This window comes from Hyalella azteca, unplaced genomic scaffold (assembly GCF_000764305.2).
Source record: "Hyalella azteca isolate HAZT.00-mixed unplaced genomic scaffold, Hazt_2.0.2 contig17689, whole genome shotgun sequence".
NCBI classification, from domain to species: Eukaryota; Metazoa; Arthropoda; class Malacostraca; order Amphipoda; family Hyalellidae; genus Hyalella; species Hyalella azteca.
Window position 1 is genome coordinate 38,693 of NW_025947464.1, and position 19,820 is coordinate 58,512.

Sequence of the window (19,820 nt, forward strand, 5' to 3'; positions counted from 1 at the left end):
ACTTAGATGCCCTAAAGACCATGTCTTGCATAGTGGAAGCGGGCTTGTCCCTCGATCAGCACGGTCGGCAAGCGTATCAAGCAGCACGATCTAGCTACGTAGACAATGCTTACTTGAATAAATCATTTGAATTAAAGCGATTCATTTATATTATTCATAATTATGCATGAAGAAATTTACCTAAATCGATGTAACTGCACTAAATAATGGAAGTTATATAAGAAAAATATGGTGCAAGTAGCTCCAATGTTATCAACATTAGTAGCTTCAGGGCAGAAAATTTCTTCCGTCGCCTATTTTCCCGGAAGTCCTTCACTCCCGATGCTATGTTATCGCGTTTTGTGGCCTGGGGAAATATATTTTTTTTTTGTGCCCGGAACTTTATTGTTTACTGCAGAGAAATCTTGGAAGCTCCATTCCATTATTGGGGAAATTCCCCGTAAAAGCAACGAGTTGTCGCAACGATGTCGCCCTGCAGCAGACTGCCGTCGTTTATGTCAATACCTTTAAGAAATGATGAGTTCATTTTTTAAATAAGTGTTTGGGTAGTACTTTTTTGTCTACAAAGTTTATTTTTAATGTTAATCTTAAAATCTGAATTGAAAGATTATAAAATATTTTAGATCATTCGAATATATCGGAAATATGAATAATCCTTGAAGAAAGTAAGTTTCTTCGCACGTGTTCCATCTTGGATTCGACACTGCATCTCCTGTACCTAATCATTCACTTGATTCACATGCAGGCATCAAAATTCGAACAATTTTCTTCTACGACGTCCATTGGAGCCGACCAATTTCAATGCTTCATCATTTAATGGATAAATTCTTGGTTGAAAACAGCAGCTTTTAAATTTTATTTAAATTAAAAATTTAAATAAAAAAATTTAAATTAAATTTAAATTAAAATTCATGTGGTGAGTTTTGCATGGTTTCCGAAGTACTTCTTTCTCCGTTTTGAACAGCAAGCAGTAGAATGATTAATAATTTTCTCCATTTTTGCATTCTTTACATTCGAAATCGTCTCTTTTGCCGCGAATTTTTCTCATAAGTAGATTGTGAGCGACCGTAAGACTTAAATTGTACTGTTCACAGTCGCAATTTTTCTTGCCAAGAAAGATCTGCTCTGTGCTCTCACCTAAAATGTTTGTTTAAATAAATGAAACGCAAATTAATAGAAATTGCTGTATCATTCGTGCTAAAAGAATTTGCATTGTCCACTTTTTGGCGAGATTTTATTAAAAATTCAATAATGAAGCACACAAAAGTACGTAACAAATGAATTATTATATGCAGAGCTTGTCATTATTGCCCAGTGACCGCATGCAACAATGGTTACAGTGAGTAGAGAAAATGTCATAACAAATCAAAGTCAAGTTACACGTAAACTTAACTAATCTTATTGATAATCCTGAAGATCAAACGCTTCTATGATTACAGCATAATCATGTTCTAATAAATAGTCCCAAATAAGGCCAATCATCTTTATAATTAACGTTAAATGCTGCAATTATGTAACAAGTACTGCATCGTTATCATGATAACCGAAATTTCGCAAAGCTTATGTTGCTCTATTTACATATCTTTTCTGCAGGATAATGAATGAAATTTAGAGCGTTTTCACACGCCCGAACTCTTTCATGTTAATATAGTGCTATCTGACGTGCCGGACAAGACACTTTACGACAACGAGGTACACGTTTATACAATTAGTAGCAATATATTAACGCCTGGTCATTTAACCGAGATTAGACGCACGCAATTGCATCCAATTTAGGTTCTTATATTATATTTAATTTTCTTCACCTTTAGATAGTTCATTTAGTCGTGCAGACATCTTGCTACTAATGTTGCTCACAAATACCTTACATATCCCTGCTTGGAATATATTAGTCATTCTTTATTTGTTACCTTTGATTGCCTACGGAAAAGTGCAGGTGTTCAGTCATGTTTTATACTCTTGCCGAAATCTAAGTTCTTCATTTCAAGCATAAAGATCGTGGATATTTCTTCATTGTTATCTATCTGGCCTTATTCAAGTGCGCAGTGATTTGATGATTAGTTGGGTTTGTCATCGATGGATACAGTCTCATTTAATTCTGAAGGTGAGCCATAGTTCGCCAATTCGCCAAAATATGTGAGCGAAACAGATTAATTTTTGATGAGCTGCGCCATCTTCCTTCTGCTTGACCAGATTGAGTTGCGAAAAACATGCGTATAGAATCACTATGGATCGAGGGAGAGAGAGCCATAACATTTTATTAAGATACAAATACTACAATTTTTGATGCACTTGTGAGACAATTTTGATACGCACAAAAATGTTTTTAAAAGAGGACTGAAACGTTGAAACTTCCTTTAAAACATAAAATAGCCTTTGAAGCAATAAAATTTGAAGCAAAAAAATGTTAAAAAGCAATTGCATCACATCGTATTGTGAATTAAAATTGGCTTATAATTTCACAACCATCGTCAACAACGTCATTGTTTGTAGTGTTGCATAATTAGTGATTTTTTCAATGCCTGACGTATATTATTTGATGTTAACAAGCAGCTAGACTAGATATGGAAATATTTGAAACAGATTGTTGTTTAAAAATTGTAATGATAATCTTTTAAATTTCATTAAAATTTATGAAATGCATATTGAAAAAATTGTCAATAAACTCATCTTTTTGACATATAATGAATTTCCAAAACATCATTTATTGAAAATAAAAGTTAATGCCTCTCTTTGGAGTTTGCTGAAATTACATAAAAATCTATTTCAGATGAATCTTGGTAGAAAAAAGTATAGAGCAAATTGAAAAAGACGAAATTCTAATGGAATATATCAAAGCAAATAGAAGCATTTATTCATGAAATAAGTTTCAATTAATTGTTTCACTCTAAACTTAAAACACGCGCACCTAGTCCAATGTTGACCGTATAACTAGGCCCTCACATTCCTAGTATATACACAAGACCAAGAGATGTTTACTAACCAAGGCATTGTACACTAATTACCAGCGGTCCCTAGGGAGCACAGTCAGCTGTCGCTGTCTTGTATTGCGTGACAACAAATCATTTCGTGGTTCATGTGTTCATTGTCAACGCCGACAAATATTTATCGCTACATTTCATCGGTTCGTTTCCTCGGTTCAATACATGGGTTGGTAGGTCGGTTTGTTCCTTCGATCGGTTCGCTCCCTCGGTTCGCTCCCTTCTTTCCTTCCTTTGTATTGTTGCTTTGGTTCTTTCCCTCGGTCCGCACCCTTGGTTCGCACCCTCGACGTAACGATGCCGATCGCTGCGGTGTTGAAAAACACAATGAAAATTAGTTATATCAGCGAACCTTCAAATGCAGTACGGGATAAGCTGTTAACGTACGTTCAAAAACTATACGCAACACTACAGTCAAATAACGATTAGCGCCCAACATGCCTAATGTTAAAAAATATTAAAAGACTTCAACGCCACGTACGTTTGAAAACAATACGCAATACTACAGTCAAATAACGCTTAGCGCCCAACAGGCCGAATGTTAAAAAATATTAAAAAACTTCAATGTTACTGCATGAACGAAGTCCGGGTTCAGAGCATAATTTTGCCTGTTAACCAAATAAAGAATCGACATTCTTAAAAATGGTGAGTAAGATTTTTTTCCTGCAGTCGCAAACATAATGACATATGGATATCATCAATTGAAAATCGTTTCTAACCGAAAATTCCAATCTTCTAAAGAAAAATTGCTTTAGTGATCACAGATATGAAAAATATTTATCGAGTGCAGCTCATTAATTAGGCATTCAACAGCAGAAAAATTAACTCTGTGATTACAAACAGGAAAAATATTTACAAAACGAGGCTGGTAAATAGGAATTCACTATTTAGCAATTCAAAGCAGTTTATAAAACACCGTTAAATTATTTTTTCTCGCCCATTGCTCCCCACGTTGCATTTTTTATTAGTTAGGCCAAAAGCTTTTTATTTTATGATGACCGCTCGCTATTTCTCGTAAATCCCCCGCAAATGATAGCCATCTTGGAGCTCATGTTGAAGATGTTAGAGTATCATTGCAGCGCCATCTGCCATGCACTCAAATAAACGAATAGGTCATATCGTCCTAATGGTGACACATTTTCTTACCCAACACGCAAGCAAAGAATGTATGTAGCACTGCTACGCACATTTGTCGGTCCAAGATGGCTCAGGGTGACCCACTCACGCGCAAAAAGTGCGTCGCTATCTTGACAAATTCTCACACATTTCTCTTATTGGCAATGAGTGAGTTACGCCTACGAGATTATATGGCGCTCAAACGCGTAGGCCTTTGATCGTGAGTCGCTATCGCTTGCGGCAAACATAATATTTCTTCATTAGGCATTCGATTCTATTATTTTCCTTCAACTTCTTTATATTTTTTACCGAAAGGTTCGATAGCACTCAATTAAAAAAAATTACTCTAAGGGGGCTGTATCAAGAAACTTCTGATTCTGAACTCGACCATTCATGTAGGCAAAAGCCCATACTTATGTTTTCTATAAGTAAAGTCCCAGCACAACACATTTGACAAGCAATTAACCTCATCCACTTAATGTGCCGGCATTTCAACCATGAAAAATTAGCATTTCCCAACATTTATAAGCTTTTCAAAAATGTAAACACATTTTGAAAACCGGCTTTTCAATTTGTAATATAAATGAATCCCATCTCTACGGAATACAACTGCTCTCAAATTTACAGGATGAGTGAACTGAAAATTTAGGAACAACGATTCTTCTAAAAATATTGAACATATCCACGAAATCACTTGGAAATTCTCGGAACATAACTTGCACGTGGAAGCGCTTCCAATCAGACAAATATCGAGGCATTTCAGCGACGTTTCGCGAGCTGAAACGTGACAGCTGAAGCATATTTTTAGTTGATATCACATGACAATCGCTGCCAAGTTGGTTTCGTGTTTCTATTGTCCGCTTATAGGATTGATACTTGCCTTTGTTTTGATGCCCTCCAATATTCTTTAAATTTCACCAACCGGAAGTTTTGACTCTCTACCGAGAATGAACGACAGGTGCTCGGTATCTAATATCATATAATGATTCAAAAGTAAGCACTAATGCAGTAATGATGCGAGAATCGACCTCAGCATGGCGCATAAGAATCAATTTACGGTCTCTCCTTTAATAAATGTCTATAAAATAAAAAAGTATTTGTAGGCCATCAATGATTTCATAAAAAGCATTTCTACAAAAGTACAAGATGAAACCAAATAAACAGAGTAAAGTTATCGAAATTTATGCAAATTCTAACCAAAATGATGTAAATTTTAACTAAAATGACTTAAATTCCAAGTCCGATGTTACGCTTATGACGTTAGGCAGGTTCTTCAGAATTTTAAAGACCACTTCAATTCTAACATCAGAAAATAGGCTAGGCTACAATATGCGATTATTTAAGTGCAGGTCCCACTGGATTGGAGTTTTAACGACTCGCGAGTGTCGAATAACAATAGGAGCGGAACCTAAATTATAAAAGAGATTTTTTCTAAATTCCCTCCAAATTAGTTGTGCCTAATCATGCGGCCTTTTTCATGAAATCTAGAGATGGCTGCCACTTTTAGAAACTTTATCTTACAGTTTATTGACGATTTATTTAGTGTTAATGTGATTGATCTTTTAAATGGATTTTGGCTGAAGACGGAGCATTAATTGTAATAAAACCCCTGTCAAATAAAACATTTTTAGACTAACAGGCTGCTTTATTCTTTAGTTTTGATGCGCATTTTTTTGTCTTATATACAAGTGATGTAACATAAGGATTATTATAATCATGGACGGAAGATTTTTTGTTTCTTAAATGAATTGTTATTGTTTAGAGATTATAGGGTGGAGCGTCTTTTCACAAAAAGTTCGTCTCCACAAAAACAAGACAAAATTTATCGGTTTTTAATTTTTGTTTAAATTGCCTAACTTATAAATATCCGGTAACGTCGTTGAAGTTCTGTCATTTGATACTGGTGACAATAATTTATGCAAATTCAAACAAAATTGAAAAACTTGCAAGTAATGCGAAATATTTCATGCAGCGTGCCTCTTCGTCTTCGGAGCCTTGAAAAAATATCATCTGCCTTTGAAAATTAATATAAATTGCTCAGTAATTTAGAAAAGTTGCGCAGTAATTCGTACGAAATTCGAACAGGTTTAAAAATTAAACAAAGTTTAAAATTATGTTAATTTATTATCCACAAGAAGCATAAATCTTCCATCGTTTTTTGTCCCTCTGCAATGATTCAATAAAGATGCAATGGCTGTTGGTCGGTTGGCTGAATTTTTAACTATATACTGAATTCTGAACGGAGATGACTGAGGCTCAAAATACGGACTGTACATCAATCCCCGGACGGCAGTATGATAATTTCATGAAGGATAGATAGTTCAGGGGAATATCCTCTCTTGAGATACAAACCTCGTTATTATCAGACGCTGGGATCTGGATATGAATAAACGATCAAATCATGATAACAATAACTAAAATACATACTTAACAGGCAACCAGAATTTCTTTATTTCTTCTTCATTTGAAGGAGCGTGAGGTCAATTCAGCTGAAAAAACCCCACTGCACGCGTCAAAATCCAACTTGGCGTTTCGAGGGAAATTCACAATCCAGGATGAAAAAAATCAAAGCCACGCAGTCGTTCTTATTGGATTGTAGCGTTCGAAGGACTGAAGATTTGGAACCGGCGGCAAAATTCAAATGAATACAAATTATTTGTGTTGCTGTCTATCGAATCATCCTCGTTGCAATATTGTCGATCAAGGGACTAGGAATTCGTAGCACGCTAAAATTCCTATTAAAGTTCGTGATCTAGAATCCAATTCCTGATACATTCATTTGCCCGATAAGGCTTGAAACGATTTCCTAGCGTTCAATTTTGAACGTCAACGTGTGGCCATTCAATAGGGTAAGAACTCATATAATTGTTTTGTTAAAAGCAAAAGATAACCAAGAATTTAAAAGCAAAAAGAAACGCACAGTAAATTACACGTTTTTTTGTGTCCGTGAATTTTTTTGCATGGATTTTAAGATGGCTTAGTTCTAAAAAAATAGATAATATTGTGCCAATTTTAATTTAATATGTGAGCGTAGAACGATTTAGTATACGTAAAATATTACCTTGAATAAATTCATGACGTTGAGGGAGAGTCAAGTAATATTAGTTTTATCATAATAATTGTTTTGTCAGCCAAGCTGTGTATTTCCAGCAAAAAGTAAGTAACAGAAAGTTTATCTAAAACTTAAGACATAAGACCCTCTGACTGATCTTATGATCTTTGACCGCTATGTTTGTGACCAATACGATGCGCACTGCGCAGCTCTTTCTTTAAATAGAAAATGCACTCCATGTTTTTGTGAGATCGTCCCTAGTTTATAAATACAGTTGTGCGCTGTGTGTATCCGCCTACGTCAAAGTGACGTCACGCAACTCTTACATTAGGCTGGCGGAGCCTAATGGGAGGAGTTATAGAACAGAAAACCCACTTGCACATTCCACTCAATCAACTGTACGCGTTCATGGCGAGCAGTGCAACGTCCCGATATCCGATAACGATTTTATAATTTAACTTCACCAACCGATGTTTCTAATCTTCGAATTTTAGAATTCATATTAATTTTCACACAATAACGTAATTTACATTCAGCCGTCAGTTAATATCCTTTTGAAATTATAAATATATAGACCTGTCTGCTCGAGTTTGTGTCATGCTTAGATGTTTAAATTTGTCGATATATGTTTTAATATCTGCAATGTAAATTTGAGCTTACTAATAGAACTTGTGCTTTAGGATGGACTAATAGCACTTGTTGTTAGGATTTAGTCCGTCTCCATCGCACTAGCGATGGAGACGGACTTCGAAAATTTTTTCTCTGTAAAGATATGGTTAATTGTGTCATTTTCTTCGCTTCTAAATTCTTCGTAAATTTCCAGATTTGCTTATTAAAGAATGTAACTAAATTAAAATATTAAAACTAAATAAGTTAATACAATCTTCCACCCTCAGGTAAGTTAAATTCAAGTGAAAGAGCTCTTAAATCATCAATAGGGACGGGTTATATGAACGAAGACTGAGTACAGTCAGTATTAGTAAAAGTTTATGACAAAAGGAACTATTCTGAAGCGCACCGCGCCACCGACCGCTGCCAAAACCATGGTGGATGTCAGTAGAGAATTATGTGTGCAAGGAAAGAGTGGATTATTGGCAAAACTTTTGGGAGAGATCGAGTTAGTGGCGATTGGCAAGGCGAGAGAGAGTGATTGCTCCATCAGAAGCTCAATTGACGCGTACCTTGGTTCGATATTCGGAGTTGTGCTGGAATTCTGACGTTCGAATTTTATGGAAATCAATGTAACATTTAAATCTTTAAATTGCCGGGTACATGATACTATATTTTACGAAGTACATGCTACTGGTTGATGGAGATCTTACTAAAATAATAGCAGCCATGTTTGTTAGAGAAAAGCTGCTAGAAAAACAGGTTATTTAATTTTTCCTACGTACATGAATCGTCGTAATTGTCACGCGAATAGTTCACGGGAATCAAACATCACCAATCAAATCCTATAATTCAACAACTTCAACTCTATCTCTAAAATAATTATTAATCTCAGTATTCGCACTTTAACTCGAGTCCGCATCTTCGATGTGTCCGACTGTGATATATTGGTTCACGTACAACGGATTTGGAATGTGATTTATTCAAATTACTTTCTTTCGAATTCAGATATTAAAATAATATTCATGAGTTCAAATAGTAGCCTTTCTTCCTCGCGTATTATTTGTCCGTAATTATTTATTTTTGAATTTTCAATCTAGTTTGGACTTCGCTTACCTTCTTTTTCATTTTTTATAGCCGATATGGCTTGAAATTTGAAGAATAGGTTTCCAAGTATCTCCAAAATTTACAAGACTGAACTGACTTGTGCTTAATATGATATATGTTTAATGTTTAATATGATATATGTTTAATATGATATATGTTTAATATGATATAATATCATATGTTTAATATGATGTTTAATATGATATATGAGGAATATCAATATAAACTCACTTCACTATCAATTCCCTGAACCAGTAAAGTGAAAAATAAAATAAAAATGTACAATTCGCTGCTTTCGTATCCTCAGACATAAACATAAGAAGGAGCTTAGTTTTCAAATCTTAACATCTTGTTATTCTTCGGAATGATTTTGAAGGCAAGACATAGAGTTCTTTTAGATGATTGGTTGTGATGTTTTTGAGGCTGCAATCATCCGTTCCAGGCAATGTGATCGCTGAGCGATCGGTCTCGCTCTGTACAAAACAATCTTTTTCTCAGTCCTTGAGTTCTGGAAATTCAGACTTTCTGTCAAGCGTGAATTGATCGATTGAACATTCCCATATGAATGCTTTGTCGTTCAATCTTATGTTGAGCAAATATAACGATTGAATTGTCAATGTAAACAAACAATCTTTGAAGGTTAGACATTTTTAAAATGGTAAAATTCCAGGCAAGTTCGAGCGACTTCAGAGGATTTAAACGAAAAGAAAACTTTTCTTATTTTCAGGAGTGTTTTGCAACCAATTCGATTCTGGGTTGTTATGGAGAATAGAAGACGAATTGAATTTTGAAAATATTAGAAATAATTTGCTAGATATCAAAAAAGAACAAAATATAATCTCTATTCTCTACGTGTGTTACAATGGTACTATAAATAACCCTTAACGATCAACTATAACAATAAAAGCAAACTGCATGTGTACTCTCGCATGTCCGTTCAATGACGATTAACACGCCTTACAATTTTTTTATATTATGCCGATGTAATTGCTGACGGTATACGTGCAATGGATTTTGACCAAATATTTTCATAGAAAAAAAGTGGTCTAATTCTATAAATTTCCCATTATTATGAATAATGTTTCCAACCGTTGATATATTTTATATCGTGTTGATTTGACATTCACAATGGGATCGCCACTGCGTGCAGATGAAGAAAAACACCAATCGTCGCTTACAACGAACCTAATAAATCATGATTACGACATTCTATGTCATGATGTAAACAACCACAGGGAACGTAATGCTGCAACAATCGTTGCTGTCCTCGTCTGACGTCCACTATTGTCCGATGTGCACTCGCCTGGCACGAGTCGGTGGTGCTCACAGCGCATAATACGATGGCATCGTATTATGGAATTTAAAATCTTATATCAGTTAGAACTTGTAGCAGTCATATATCAGTTAGAACTCGTAGCAGTCATATATTAGTTAGAACTCATAACAGTCATACTTCGGTTATAATTCATATCAGCCATGCATCAGTTGAAACTCATATCAGTCATTCATCAGTTAGAACTCATAGCAGTCATGTATCAGTTAGAAATCATATCAGTATGCATCTGTTAGAACTCATATCAACCATATAACAGTTGTAACTCAATTTTGAGTTGGAGCCCGTTTATCTAGGAGTAAGATGAGCATTATTCTCTCGGACAGTCAGGAGCCGATGGTCAGAATGCTCGCAACATTCACTACTTCGCCTCGCTATTCTCCAGGATAGTCATTTCAGGTGCCAATGGTCAGAATGCTGGCAACATTCACTTTTTTGCCTCACTATTACCCTGGACACAGTGATGTCAGGCGCCGATGGTCAGCATGCTGTCAACATTAATTTTTTCGCCTCACTATTCTCCAGGACACAGTCATGTCAGGCGCCGATAGTCAGAATGCTCGCAACATTCGTCTCTTTGCCTCACTTTTCTCCAGGACACAGTCTTGTCAGGCGCCTGTGTTCAGAATTTTGGCAACATTCACTACTTCGCCTCACTATTCTCCAGGATACAGCCAAGTCAGGCGCCGATGGTCAGAATGCTCGCAGCGTTTACTTCTTCACCTTATTATTCGACTCAAATGGCCCAATTGAGCTGACAGTTGCTGTCGCTGCTCAACTTGTCGTCTGCGATTCAAAAAGCTACCCATTTGGAAATATTAAGCGAACCTTCAATGCAAAACTGCTGGCCATTTAATAGCCAACTGCTGGCCATTCAATGACCATAGTTGAGCCAACCGAGGTTTTATATCGGTCACACTGATTGTTATGCATCACCACGCCTCGCACGAGAGGACTCCAGCGCATCACAACAGCAATTTTTGTATGGTGTTTTCTAGCATGCGAAACACAGTTTTATGAACTGAATTTTGGACCGTTTCAGGTTTCGATGACCACACAGCGCTTCCGAACTGCAGGTGCGGAAGCAACAAATATCATTTTTTTGTAATTTTTGCAGAATTGTTTTCATGCTAAACATGTCGTCCATATTTTATTTTGATTTGTTTAGTGTTTTTTATTGTAGATTTTTCATGAGGTTCCATATATACCAAAGGTCCACAATTAAGTTTCCAGTCAATTTAACTGCTATAAAATATCAAGAGTTGGAGCAGATTCTCGATATTTGAACAATGCTCAACAATTTATTGGCTTCTGTGCGGAATTTTCATTTTCCTGCGCATATTAAATTTTAAGCTGGATATTTTCTGGAGCCGCGTTCTTGAAGTGTGGAGTATTTATTAATTTATATTATGACAAAACTATTTAAAAAATGAGGACTCTTCAGACGACAGAAAATTCATTAAGAGCGAACGATGTCACGTTCTTCTGAAGCAACGCACGTAATTGCAGATACTTTAGAATGACGTACTAATTTTTAAATAAACCAACAATATTATACAGACAACAGAATATTTGTTATTATACCCAAATTAACTACTATATTGATAATTAAAAAATATTCGATTGTGCCATATTCATCTTATTTCTACCTATACACTTGTGCTTATACACGTGCATATAGGTGTAGTTCAAGAGAGATTATATACTAAATGTTCCGCAATATAATATGTTTCGACACCCAAGTTCAAATGATCTCATTATCAACCATTTAAAGAGTAAAGCATTGATATAGCATGCTAAATATTCGCAAAATATTATCAATAAAGTATTGCAATAGATTATTTGATATTTTCAAAGCCTTTCTCCAAAAAATTGATTCTTTTGACTCCACTTGACTGTTGGTTCCGTGAGGAGTTTCAAAGGCGACATAAAATGCTTACATACTATTACAAGAAGCTTCTCTTTATTGTGACCCTGCGTGCTAATATTCATGCATCATAAAAACTTCATAAATGATATATAGATGTTATATAAAATTACATACTCAAAACCAATTAAGGTGACTAATCTTGAAGCAATGCAAAAAATTTCTAGCGTAATAAGTTCTTTAATAATTGCATAGTATAATATTCAAGTTGAATAAATGTTAGTTATGATACTTACTATATTTAACTTTAAATTCAATTATTTTATAATTTTCAATGAAATTACAATTACAATGCTTTCAATAAAATTTACATTCTCAAACATGTTTTGTGAAAGAATATATCCAACAAATGCAGGAAGAAGGCCCAGGCCTAAATTTGGGCAATTGTCTCGTTAACATTTAAATTCTTAAGCATGTTTTATTGAAGAATATGTCTGTCAAATGCAGGGAGGAGGCCAAGACCTAAGTTTGAGCAATGGCCTCAGTACCATTTAAAATCTTAAGAGTGTTTTATTGAAGACTATGTCTTTTAAATACATTTAGGAGGCCTAGGCCTAAGTTTGGGCAATGGTCTCAGCAACATTTACAGTCCCAAGCATGTTTTATTGAAGAATATGTCTGTCAAATACAGGGAGGAGGCTAAGACCTAAGTGTGGGCAATGGCCTTAGTAACATTTAAAGTCCCAAGCACGTTTTATTGAAGAATATGTCTGTCAAATGCAGGGAGGAGGCTAAGACCAAGTTGTGGCAATGGCCTCAGTAACATTTAAAGTCCCAAGCACGTTTTATTGAAGAATATGTCTGTCAAATGCAGGGAGGAGGCTAAGACCAAGTTGTGGCAATGGCCTCAGTAACATTTAAAGTCCCAAGCACGTTTTATTGAAGAATATGTCTGTCAAATGCAGGGAGGAGGCTAAGACCAAGTTGTGGCAATGGCCTTAGAAACATCTAAAGTCCTAAGCATGTTATGTTCAGGTGCACCGAACACCGCGATTTGCAGTGACTTCTCATAGCCTGGACGCTAAGGCCTCATTCCGGACTGGCCCTGTAGGGCATCTCGTGCGCTAGTGGCAAAGTTTTGCCTGCTTAGCCCAGCAAACTTGGTCCGGTACAAGGATGAGCTAACGCGTGATGATGTAATGAAGATGCAGGGGGCTTGTGACGAGCTTAATGAAGATACATGCCTTGTACCCATGCCCCGTAATCGTACATATTCACTTGCAGCTCTCGTTGTAGGAACTTTTCAACTTGTGTATTTTTTGGTGGTATGATCCATGAAAGAATCATCCTAACAATTCTTGCTCCCGAGATCTAACTTCATTGTCTTGACTTCAAACTTTATTCACCTTGATGCAATTAGCGCTTGTCTTTTGTGAAACATCTCTGCTTGATTAATATGGCATTTGATAATAAACAAGTGAAATAGCCTTGAATTTAAACTAATTTCCAGCAATAGTAAGAAGTATTGAGAGAATCGATTACATGCTCTGCTGAATTACAGCTCGCTGGTAATCGGATGCTGTAATAATGATCGCTACAAATGATGCATAATTTTGGATGGCGACTCAAGTAAAATTCGTTTTCGTCATTACGTACCGTAACCTCCAAATAAAATTGAGAGTCTTATGTGTTCACTAACTCATGCAGGAGCCGCTGAACAATCAGATTGAACATATATTCATAAATTCAGGAATATGCATTTGCATATATGAATATGTATTCAGAAGAAATTTATTTATGAATGAATATGTGTTCATAAGAAATTCATGAATATGAATTTATGATGAAATGAATATGTGTTCAAAAGAAATTTATTAATATGAATGAATATGTGTTCATAAAAAATTCATGAACATGAATTTATGAAGATATGAATATTTGTTCAAAAGAAATTTATTAACATAAATCATTATGTGTTCACACATTGAAAACTATTCAATTTGTTGCCAAGGCAGGAGCAGAAAGCGGTTACCAGCCTCGCCTCACGCCCCTGTATGTTCCTGCAATCAAACTTGCGGTATCTTCGGGCAGCAGTTGTCTAAGTTTTGTCCTGCAGCACTAACGAGCGTTCAAGTTTAGCGCGTACGTCTTGAGTTCCCGTGAAGTAATTTAAGCTTTTATCCGAGTATTTTTATGAGTGGTGCAAGTGTCAGGTGAGGCAGCGCTTCAAATCAATATATCAATATTGCAGATATTGTACAAAAAATATATGTTGCGTTAAATTCGTCACCGAAATATCGCTTACAATATTATTTAATGAATCCGTCGTTTGTATATGAGTTCAAAGCTTTCGATTAACAGCTCAGGACCTGACATATATTAGTAAAATGATGCTGTATCAAACATGAGTAAGATTATAATGTGTCACGCATGAACAAAATGAGTCTGAGCAGAACTGTAGGGACACAAGTGGATGAGCAGAACTGTAGGGACACAAGTGGATGAGCAGAACTGTAGGGACACAAGTGGATGAGCAGAACTACAAAGCCAGAACTGGCTGAGCAGAACTGTAGGAACACAAGTGGATGAGCAGAACTGTAGGGACACAAGTGGATGAGCAGAACTGTAGGGACACAAGTGGATGAGTAGAACTGTAGGGACACAAGTGGATGAGTAGAACTGTAGGGACACAAGTGGATGAGTAGAACTGTAGGGACACAAGTGGATGAGCAGAACTGTAGGGACACAAGTGGATGAGTAGAACTGTAGGGACACAAGTGGATGAGCAGAACTGTAGGGACACAAGTGGATGAGTAGAACTGTAGGGACACAAGTGGATGAGCAGAACTGTAGGGACACAAGTGGATGAGTAGAACTGTAGGGACACAAGTGGATGAGCAGAACTGTAGGGACACAAGTGGATGAGTAGAACTGTAGGGACACAAGTGGATGAGCAGAACTGTAGGGACACAAGTGGATGAGTAGAACTGTAGGGACACAAGTGGATGAGCAGAACTGTAGGGACACAAGTGGATGAGTAGAACTGTAGGGACACAAGTGGATGAGCAGAACTGTAGGGACACAAGTGGATGAGTAGAACTGTAGGGACACAAGTGGATGAGCAGAACTGTAGGGACACAAGTGGATGAGTAGAACTGTAGGGACACAAGTGGATGAGCAGAACTGTAGGGACACAAGTGGATGAGTAGAACTGTAGGGACACAAGTGGATGAGCAGAACTGTAGGGACACAAGTGGATGAGTAGAACTGTAGGGACACAAGTGGATGAGCAGAACTGTAGGGACACAAGTGGATGAGTAGAACTGTAGGGACACAAGTGGATGAGCAGAACTGTAGGGACACAAGTGGATGAGTAGAACTGTAGGGACACAAGTGGATGAGCAGAACTGTAGGGACACAAGTGNGAGACAAGCGACATGTCGACGAAGACATAGCTGTCTTTGACTGGCGAGACAAGCGACATGTCGACGAAGACATAGCTGTCTTTGACTGGCGAGACAAGCGACATGCCGAAGAAGACATAGCTGTCTTTGACTGGCGAGACAAGCGACATGTCGACGAAGACATAGCTGTCTTTGGCTGGCGAGACAAGCGGCTCGACAAAGTATGGCTGTCATTGACTTATTTACATAGAAATCGTACAGTCGAATAACGTTTTTTTAAATAAGCGTGTCGAACTGGCTCATAAAGATCTGTATAATAATGACATAACACGAATAAAATTCCTCTGGCATTCACTTAATAGGGAATTGGAACACAATCCCTATTTCTTTCGCATGCAAGTAAAACCTTACGAGTGGTCAATCAAGGCCGTCAATCTAAGGCCGGGGTGATATATATAAGGGTGGTTGTCTCAATACTCAGAGAAATATGCGAGGCTTTATCCAAATAGCGATTCTCTTTTTGCCCTTGTGGGATACATCCTGACCTAGTTTGGCCCTGTAGAAAGGGCGTGTCAGTGCTTTGTGCAAACGTTACCTCACTGTTTGAAAAATCTGACCCATGCATGTTTCTCTGTATAAGATCGATAATTTTCTTCTGGTGAATTTCGTTGGTCCCCTAATATTAAAATATAAATAAAAATATATATATAATTAAAATGAGTAAATTTATCTAAATTTATCAAATGTAAGGTGATTTTCTTCGGGCGAATTGCGTTGCTCCTCTAATATTAAAATATAAATTAAAAAAATATATATGTATAATTAAAATGAGTAAATTTATCTAAATTAATTAAATTTAAGGCGATTTAATTAAATTGCATAATATTGCCGCTCCTCGTTATAACGCAAGAATGGAACAAAATATCTCAATTCAAGTTTAGAGAAATTCTAATAAACTTGTTGTGGTTTAATTTCTGGTCATTTACTTTAACTTTACTATTAGTTTTTAATTTTAGTTTATTTTTAGTTCATTTAATGTGTCTGAGTGCATCGAAGAGTAATATCAGAACCTTAATCCTCTCCCACCAGTTAATCTCTTCTGAATAGGCGAATAGTCAAATAGGCGCGAATAGTTAAATAGGCGCAAATAGTTAAATAGGCGCAAATAATTAAATGCGCGAAAAGTTGAATAGGCGCGAATAGTTAAATAGGCGCGAATAGTTAAATAGGCGCGAATAGTTAAATAGGCGCAAATAGTCGAGTTCTGCTGAACGAGTGCCGTTATATTCTAGTTAAGTACCTTATACTGCTCAATATAGCGTGGTATATAATTATATATACTGCGAGGTATATGGTGTATAATTACATATAGTGCGCTATATACCGAGGTATGTAATTACATATAGTGCGCTATATAGGGTGGTATATAATTACATATAGTGCGCTATATAGCGTGGTATATAATTACATATAGTGCGCTATATGGCGTGGTATATAATTGTTGCCAGTAAGATCAATCAAAAACTGCGGTCGTGAAGAATTTAATCTCTCTTATAACCCTTTGACGCCGAGATACATTTATAATAGTAATTTTTTCGTTATGTTTTGTGGTATTACTTGTAAGGTGTAGTGCTGATCCTCTAAACTTTGAAATATACTCAATGCTTCAAGGGGGCCCCCCAATGGGGGCCGGTAACTGGAGTTACCAACAGACGTCTATGACACCTACTTATGATCACTGTAATCAGAATGGGTAAAAATAGTCTTGTCCATCCTATGCATATATTTCATACATTTACTGATATCTTTTGATATGCACCCTTTCTGATCTATAGAAATGAAAAAAATAATGTTATTACCAATTCCCAATTGAAAATTGAAACAAAAATATTGTACTGCATAAAAATATTTTCAAAATAGCTGAATTCATTTATTGTAAAAAACATTTCCTTAACGTCTGAGTTTCTTTATACATATTTGTATAGCAAGCTTGAATTTTATCAATAAAAGACTAATAAATGAGATAAAACTAGTAGGTTATTTGTTATATGTAATTTGCGCAGAGATTTCGCCATTATTGATGATAACGCATAAAACAATTTTTGGACTTATTGCAGCAGAGAATGATTGATTGATCACCCTCACTCACCCTCACTCGCTCTCACTCGCCCTCACTCACCCTCACTCGCCCTCACTCGCTCTCACTCACCCTCACTCGCCCTCACTCACCCTCACTCACCCTCACTCGCTCTCACTCGCCCTCACTCACCCTCACTCACCCTCACTCGCTCTCACTCACCCCCACTCACTCTCACTCACCCCCACTCTCCCTCACTCACCCTCACTCACCCTCACTCACCCTCACTCGCCCTCACTCACCCTCACACACCCTCACTCACCCTCACTCGCCCTCACTCACCCTAACTCGCCCTCACTCACCCTCACTCACCCTCACTCACCCTCACTCACCCTCACTCACCCTCACTCACCCTCACTCACCCCCACTCACCCTCACACACCCTCACCTGTCTCTTATACACATCTAGANTTATTTTGTGATTTTGTAATTATTCCTAACAATTTTGATTTTTGAGTAGTATCCTATTTACTTGATTTTGTACTTATGTCGACGCTAATTTCATCACTCTATGCGCCTTTTAACTTGATAATGAATGATAGAAACATTCGAAACGTCGTTAACGAAATAAAAATGTCCATCGGTAACCTGATTTTCGATTTGCCAGTTCAAACTAAAAATATTGTTCGATATATTGAAAAAACTAATAAGAAAATTGCGAATAAAACAAATTCTCTGGTCTTCAATGAAACCTGCTTACTTACATATAATACACGAATTTTCAGCATGATTTAGGAATAAATATCTTTTTAGACCTATAACGGACAATAACTGCTCGTGAATATAGTAAAACTTACCGGATTATGGCATCTACAGGCGTTTATGTGGTGAGCAATTACAGGTGCATCCTTTCCTTCAGCCCTCTTCCTTTGATCTCGTTGTTTACACACGTGACAGCGATGAGTTGCCAAATGCCGCAATTTAATTGATAGCGGAGTGGTAACTGAGACTACCGTCAGTCGCTAACACGCTTCAGCAAGACAGTTTGCTCGTAATGAGGGAAAAATAAGCGTGGTAATTGGAGGTACCGTCAGTCGTCAAAGGGATAAGAGCCTCTAGGTGAATGAAGTTCGTGAGTCCAAAGATTGCGCGGTATAAATAAAATTCTCTTTGCCACTTTTTCTTTAGAGGCTGAAAAAAGTCTAGATATGGATAAAAAAACCGTACCTACGTGCTGGTATGAGCTTGGGAGGAGTTCAGTGAAACTTTGGCTCTGAGCGATGAACATTCAAAGGAAAAAAATCTATTTTTTTAATGAATAAAACTGAGTTCCTCAGTTAAACTGTCGGATGGATGAAGGATGAACGAAGGATATCGTTTTCAAATAATTCACCGACGAATGATATAACCTCAAAACGTTAAGTCTTACTCGGCAACTTCGGTACGAAATAATATCAACATTAAACGGATGGTGAAAGACCTTCCGATAATTCAGGTTTTTATAATAATTATTTAATATGAGAACTCATGTATACAAATTTAGGTATTCAATTTCGATAATCCTTGCAGTTGTAATTTAAGAAATTAAGATTATTATTACATGATTATTATTCGTTCAAGACTATTTTTCTTTGATCGCACAATTAATCCTCTTCCGCGGGATCCTTACACTAAAATAGACATTTCGGAAATTAGTAACTCATTTTAGAATCACACGTATAGAATATTCATATGTAAGCATGTGCATGGATTAAAGGTTAGCTAATGTTAATTAAAATTATCGGTACAAAAACATTAATTTTCGGATCATTCCATCAAATATCTAGGTGATAATGTTTTTTTAACAGGTGAATCAATGGAAACCGGCCATGAAGTTCACCCGCGAAAATTACCTCGGCTGTTTAAAAGATATTGAAATTGTGAATGTATTAAATTCGGGTAATAAATTTTCATTTTTACAATTATAATCGATGCTGTGTGTGAAATTACTATCTGAAATTTTTCTTGAAATTCATTTGTTACTCGTGAAAAAATCATTACAATATCACATATTTAAAATTTCAGACATATTCACAATAAAATTTATTCACCGTAGAGGAGAACATTCACCTTTAAAGTAATTCACTATATGTAATTAAATTTTGAAATATTTACTAATTTTTAGAACTGTGAAAAAATTCGAGACGAAGAGCCTCAGACCCCGAAAATCCATTGGACTCTTGACCCACTTGAAGCTTGACCCTCTTGACGCTTGACCCTCTTGACGCTTGACCC

At 36.5% G+C, this 19,820-nt stretch overlaps 1 protein-coding gene across 1 annotated transcript; it reads right to left on the reverse strand.

The window, feature by feature from the left end:
• Positions 1-14,604: 14,604 nt before the first annotated feature.
• On the reverse strand, positions 14,605-15,639 carry LOC108669744. Its single transcript, XM_018157150.1, has one exon. It carries the CDS (start codon positions 15,637-15,639, stop codon positions 14,605-14,607), a length of 1,035 nt encoding a protein of 344 aa, XP_018012639.1.
• Between the last annotated feature and the right edge of the window lie 4,181 nt (positions 15,640-19,820).